Source organism: Frankliniella occidentalis, unplaced genomic scaffold, assembly GCF_000697945.3.
Source record: "Frankliniella occidentalis isolate FOCC.00 unplaced genomic scaffold, Focc_3.1 Scaffold13, whole genome shotgun sequence".
In the NCBI taxonomy this organism is placed as follows: domain Eukaryota; kingdom Metazoa; phylum Arthropoda; class Insecta; order Thysanoptera; family Thripidae; genus Frankliniella; species Frankliniella occidentalis.
In genome coordinates, this window is record NW_026267143.1 from 947,506 (window position 1) to 953,889 (window position 6,384).

At 56.0% G+C, this 6,384-nt stretch overlaps 1 protein-coding gene across 1 annotated transcript in view; it reads right to left on the bottom strand.

Moving 5' to 3' along the window:
* Positions 1 to 1,823: 1,823 nt before the first annotated feature.
* The window catches only part of LOC113217639 (protein trachealess), a 106,931-nt gene continuing 102,370 nt past the window's right edge, over positions 1,824 to 6,384 (bottom strand). The window contains exons 11-14 of the mRNA XM_052263636.1: positions 5,593 to 5,740; positions 5,270 to 5,385; positions 4,459 to 4,920; positions 1,824 to 4,145 (exon numbers count right to left, since the gene is read on the bottom strand). Coding sequence (XP_052119596.1) covers positions 3,331 to 4,145; positions 4,459 to 4,920; positions 5,270 to 5,385; positions 5,593 to 5,740 — 1,541 coding nt within the window. The 3' untranslated portion in view covers positions 1,824 to 3,330. The remainder of the gene's footprint in view (positions 4,146 to 4,458; positions 4,921 to 5,269; positions 5,386 to 5,592; positions 5,741 to 6,384) is intronic.

The following is a 6,384-nucleotide window of genomic DNA, read 5'->3' on the forward strand; positions in this document are numbered from 1 at the left end:
GGTCAAGTCCACCTCCTCGACGCGCTGCAGCCCGGGTCGAAATCTTGGCCAAAAGGCCAATAAATGCACTCTCCGCTAGCCTAACCTAACCTCACCGCGCCCGGGGAGCTCATTTACTGGCCATTTTCCTTGTTTCTGGCCAGGAGTCGACCCGGGCTGCAGCGCGTCGAGGAGGTGGACTTGACCCGACCTGAACGCGTGCAATCCGGGAGACCAAGACCCGTAAACCAGCAGCGAGTTCTGAACTCTCCGCTGACAAGTGGAGCCGACAGCCGAGTGGCGAGCACGCTGGGGTGTGGTCTGGAAACCCTCGGCCCAGGGATCGAGTCCTGGTCCGGGCGCACATTTAGTTTTTTTTTGTTTGTTTTTTTGTTTTTGTTTTTTTTTAAGTGGGGCGGGGTCTGCTCAGCATGCGGTCAAGTCCACCTCCCCATGTCGGCTGGTTCTTTGTCCTAACCCTTGGTCCCCACGCCGCAAACTACTAAATAGGAAAAAATGAGCCCCGGTCAGTATTCGAACCGACAACCATCCGCGTCCCGAGCGCGCGCTCTACCACCTGAGCCAATGATGAGGGTTTTGCATAGGTGAAGCTTATCTCCGCTGTGGCTCCCACCCCGAAACATATGGCTGGCAGAAGGAAAAGGGTTCCGTCGACTAGATTCGAACCAGCGACTGTTTGCGTACCGGCCCATCACATCAGGTGTCGCACGGCTGTAAAGTCATGGCCAGCGGAGCGCGAAAATTATCACCCGGCCGGGATTCGAACCAGTGACCAGGTTCATACCGGGCCCGGACGCTACCGACTTGGCCACGACGGAACGATACAGAGCACCACTTTCAGCGGCACCTTGATCTAAGCTGTGACCGACGCCCGAAAACACTTGGCCGCAGCAGAGCAAGGAAAAAAAGACCGCGGATGGGATTCAAACTAGCGACCACTCGCACGATCTGCCAACGATCACGCTTTAACACGCTCAGCTACCAGCTTGCTCCAACGGGGCCGGGGTCTAAGCTCGGTCATGCCTAACGGGAGACAAAAAGCGACAAAGAAAAAGTTTGCCGCACCCGGGAGTTGATCTTAGGGCCGACAATTTTGGTTCGGATGAAGCTGCATGCGGTCATGTCGACTGTCTGTAGCTACAACTGTTAAACTACAAAAGGGGAGTGTGGCTAGTGGTGTCGGACATCGTATGTTGCCCCATTTGTGACAACATTTTTGTGTCCATAAACAGGGACGTGTCTACTACCACTTGTCGCCGCGACATGAGTTGTCGCTTGGACGCCTGCGAGGTAGGCCACGGCTTCTATCTAAGTCGTCTGTCGTGACGGGGACTTTGGGTTTAGGCTACTTTTGACCCCAGGCTAATAAATCCTTTCTAAAGCTAAGAAGTGACGCCGTGTCAATCTAGGCGTGGGTCGATGATTGTCGCTGAAAACGCCTGGAGGGTAGGCAATGCTTTCCTGAATCGGGCCCCCCCGCGCCCTGCGGCCCCCTGTCCCTCCGAGCGCTTGGACAAGGCGAGAGCTTCGGAGGGGCATTGATATCTTTCGTTTTCGCTTGAGTTCTTAGCGCAGTTTACTTCTGGTTGATATTCTACCATTGGCGGAAGTAATGAATTCGTCTATAGACGGTTCAGTTTAAGCTGACTCGGGTACTGTCTGCTGTAGCTACAATCGAGTAGCTACAAACAGGGACGTAACTCGGTGGTGATTTGGGATCGAAGTGGAAGGGCCTGAGCAGGCGCATGGCTTATAGTAAAGCCACGTCAGTAGTCGGTATGAAGGGAAAAATAGTATGGGTTGGAATAAACGTAATCTTTCTTTCACAAGTATTACTTTAATAACTCCAGTTTAGTATTTGACAGAAAACAAAACTTGTAATATACACAGTAAATCAACAGAAGAAAGCAAAGCTCCCTGAATAAGAAATGACTTTAATAGTTCCGGATTATAACATTTTTTGTATCGATTTATTTTTGCTCATTCGCACGAGCGCCAGAAAAAGCATTTAGGTTAAAATACATGAGGGGTCTAAATTGTGATTACTAGCTTTGCAAGCGTCCGGGGGGAGGGTTTGCCTAGTACCTCTGCCCGTGAGGCGCCAGGGTGTGTAGGCAAACCTCAGCGCGCCGGCGCGTGTACCAAATACACCCGGGTACAGTATCTGGATAGACAAGTGTGTTTGCATTTCCTCTGTTATATTTGCCTTGTGACATGAAACAAGTATTATTCTCATTTTTTTAGAAAAAAAAAGGGACTAACAAAAAACAAATTGGAATTGATTTCAGTGCGCTCTTCGTAGAAGATTCTTTGGCCTTACAGCTTTCAAAGTAAGATAAACCAAGAGCAAAGTTAAAAAAGACCTACAAAGGGAGTTCAAGTTTCCACAAGTTCAAAATGGTTCCAAAAACTCCACAGTATACATACAGTATCTAACAATTTTAGAGGCAGAAAAGTAAAAAAAAAGGCTTCTAAACATATCCGTCAAAATTAGTTGGGAAATAACAATAAAAAATCCAAGAAGGTTTGAATTTTAAATAAAAATCAACATTTCAAATATAAGAACAACTTAACTGCAACTATTGCACATAGTCCAAGGGTGGCACAAAAACTTGAACAAAAATTGTTATCCACCACATCCTACTTAATAATCTGTAAACAAAGTTTTCAACCTCAGAAATGGTATACTATATCATATCACATATCTAAACAACTGCACTGTCACAACACGGAGCGAGCGGAGCGGCGGTGCATATTGCATCTTTGGCCGCTCTTTTAAATTTTGAAGGAAACTATACCTAATTAAGAACTTTAACTGTCTTCTCTATGGTATCATTGAGAGATGTGCAACCATCTCCGTGCTTGTCACAATAATGAAAACAAAACATCTTTTGGTACAAATACAAGGTTTTGCATAACAAAAACATAAACAAGACACTATCACACATCGTTGTAGAACATATAACTCTTAGGCTTACTTTTTTGTACAGCTTAACCAAACTATGAAACAATATTTACATTCCAAGGATCACGTTGTTTGTTCAGCCTCCTCCCCATCCACATGAGTAAGAAAAGACAGAGAGCTTGTCATCGGGAGCGGGCAGCCTGGTTATCCTCCCCGCACAGCAAGTCCAGCACGGGGGCGGGGCGAGGCCAAAGCCCGTCCCTTTTTGGAGATCACATTACTAGATATGTATGTCAGACTGAGGTCCGGGCTATGTACAAAACTTATCCGAAACTTGTAAGAGGAACGAGCGTCCGTTGAAAACATTAATTAATTTACAGGACCTCCCTTGGAGGGAATGCCCATTTACCCTATTGTCCGTTCCGCTAGGACGGCGCCGAGTACCAAGGGGTGGTGGGGCCACCAGGCCCCCCGGGCCCCTGCTTGTGGTAGAGGTGGAAGCCCTGGTGGTAGAACTGGCCCTGGTCCAGGGGGCCCCCGAGCGGGCCGGCGTAGGGCTCGAGCCCGCCGTGGAAGGCCTGGGGCTTGAGCGGCAGCGGGGCGGCGGGGCCGCCGGGCGCCGCGCCGCCGGGGTGCTCCATGTACTGGTGCCGCAGCACGTCGGGGTACGCGCCGTCGAACGCCCCCGCGCTCGCGGCGTGCTGCTTGTCCCGCGGGGACACGGACGAGGGCGGCGTCATGGCAAAGTCCACCGAGTAGCCGCCCGAGTACAGGAAGGCGTCCTTGTTGTTGTGGAGCAAGAAGTCTCCGAACGAGCCCTCGCTGCCGGGCGGGGTGGGCAGCGGGCCCGCGGGGCCCACGGGGCCGCCCAGCTCGCCCCACGGCCCACCGCCCGGGCGGCCGCCGCTGCCTGGCCCACCAGGCCCACCAGGACCGCCGGGCCCGTCCGGGCCCCCCGGCCCGCCCGAGCCTCCGGGGCCGCCAGGGCCGCCGGGGCCTCCAGCGTGCACGTTGGCGCGGATCACAGACTCGCGGTTGGCGTAGAGCTGCCGGAGCAGCGCCGTGGCGGGCAGCGGCGCCTGCAGCGACGCCTGGTGCTGGTGCTGCTGGTGGCCCAGGTGGTGGCCCAGGTGGTGGGCGCCGATCCACTGGATCGTGCTGCGCTGCTGCTGCTGCTTCAGCAGGGCGTCCGCGCTGAAGTCCGTGGTGCTGTGCGGCGGCAGCAGCGGCGGTGACGAACCTGCGGGGCAGCAGAGTCACGGGCTACGTGAGATATGAAGCAGGCAAAAGCCCGGCGGCAGGGCGCGGCGCGCCAGACAAACTCCAGGCCGCGCACAACCAAAACGAAAAGAATTTGTGAATGCTGCACGTCCAGCGCAATGACGCATTGTGAGCGGGCAGGGCCAGGCTGGGGCCAGGCTCGGGCCAGGTCGCGCCGACACTACGGACGTGACCTGCCAGCTGAAGCCCGTGTTCTGCGCTCGCAGCCCCGCCCCGCCCTGCCCCACCACGCCCCGCCCCAGCAGACATGCGGTGGTGGATGGGATACTCACATTTGGCGGGGAGGTGTTTGGACATGGCGTGCTCGATGTCCTTGACGGAGGCGGGCGCGTCGTCCTGGAGGGCAGCCGCAGGCGGCGCGGCGGGCGCCGAGGGCGTCGGCACCGTTGTCTTGGGACTCGAGGCCATGGAGTGGCAGGAGGAGGCCGGGCTGAGCGCCGCGCGGCCCGCCGGCAGCTTGGGCGGCGCTTCGTCCTCGTCCTCGGAGGAGCTGCTGCTGTCCTGCTTGCGCTTGGCGCCGCGCCGCCTCAGCCCCGGCCGCTGCACCTGCTGCACCTGCTGCACCTGCTGCGCCTGCTGAGCTTGCTGAGCCTGCTGAGCCTGCTGCACCTGCTGCGCGCGCTGCAGCTGGGTCACGTGGTGCTGCTCCCGCTGCTCGCCGGGGCCGGGGCCGTCCGGGGAGCCCCCGGGGTGGTCGGGTGGAGACCGCAGCTCGTCGCCGCCGCCGCGCCCCTCTGCGACAGACCAAGCCGGAGGTTAGAGTTAGCACACGCACGCACGCCTGCTTCACGCTCGGGAGAGAGGCTCCTGTCCTGGCAAAACCTTTTCGACTCCCATCCCTCAAATAAATGTCAAAGTTTCAGTAAAGAGTTGGTTGCACGAATCGCTTTTTGTGTATATCGCGTACGGTCGAGCGTTTCGCAACACGCGCCGTTGGTTTTGCTACTTCCCACGGCGCCTGCAGCCCAGGCGGGTAGGCAATCCATGCACGCGCGGCAGTGTGACGGGCTTGCCTACTCGCCCGGGCCGCAGGTGCTGTGGAGCCCGCGCCGGAAGCAGTCGGCAGAAGCCATCACCGCTCACCTCCCCGGTCCGTGTCCGGCGAGCCGCTCTCGTTGTCGCCGTCCTCCCGCTTGACGGCCTGAACGGAGTCCTCCATCTGACACGAGTCCAGGATGAGGTGGCTGTACTCGCGGGCGCTGCAACCACAGAAAGAGAGAGAGGGCATGTCAGCGGGAGCTCCGCGGAAGTAATTCAGCATGGTTACATATTCAGTCAGGAATCATCGACACGTCCAGTCCCACACATTTTTGCTGTCAACCAAGCACTTTAGGCATAAAGTTGGCTCAGTCAGGTTGACCAATCCACTTCACTGTGTACACCACATGTAGATGTGTGAGGCTCACCTGATGACGTAGTTGACGCAGATGATGTTGGTCTCCTCGGAGTTCTTGGAGCTGCAGACTACGGTCGCGCACGTCTGCATCCAGGTGAAGCCGCCGCCCTTGTTCATCATCCGGTAGTAGTGCGTGAGCACCTGGCCCTTGTGGATCACTGAGCAGAAGAGAGAACACAACGTCAGCGTCAGCAGGCCTTGAGGCGCCCTGAGGCTAGGGTTGGAAACCCTGGAAAGTTTCCGGAAAATTTTTGAAAAATTTCCCAGATTTTGGAAAGTTTTCCGCTATTTTCTGTATATTTTCGGAAAGTTTTCGCAAATTTTCCAGAAATTTTTCGGAAATTTGGGAAATTTCTAACCGTACTTGAGGCCCGGAGGCCGCCCCCGCCCCCAGAACTAGCCTCCGATCATTATTTTATATTGCTGCGAGCGCGACACAGCTCGGTCCCGGCCCGGCGCGCCGCCGCCGCCAGCGGAAGCCTGAAGCGAGCAATGACAAAATAGCCACCTGGGAGAATGGAGCAATATTTGAGCTGCGCAGTGATCCCCGTGGGGGAGGGGGGAGGGAAGCGAGCTTGGGCCTGCCGACGACGTCCAAAGTATGAGGAGGAACAAAGGTAAAGGCCAGGAGAACGCTACCGTGTGTAGGAGGAGAGGAGGAGAGGAGGGGGGGGGGGCAGGAAGGGATGAGGGTTACAGCTAAGTTGAGATGTGCCGCACATCCACGCTGGCGCTACGTGGTACGCATACTAGTCAGGCCCCTCCCCCTCCCCCTGCCCCGGGAGTACACCTTACCCAGCAG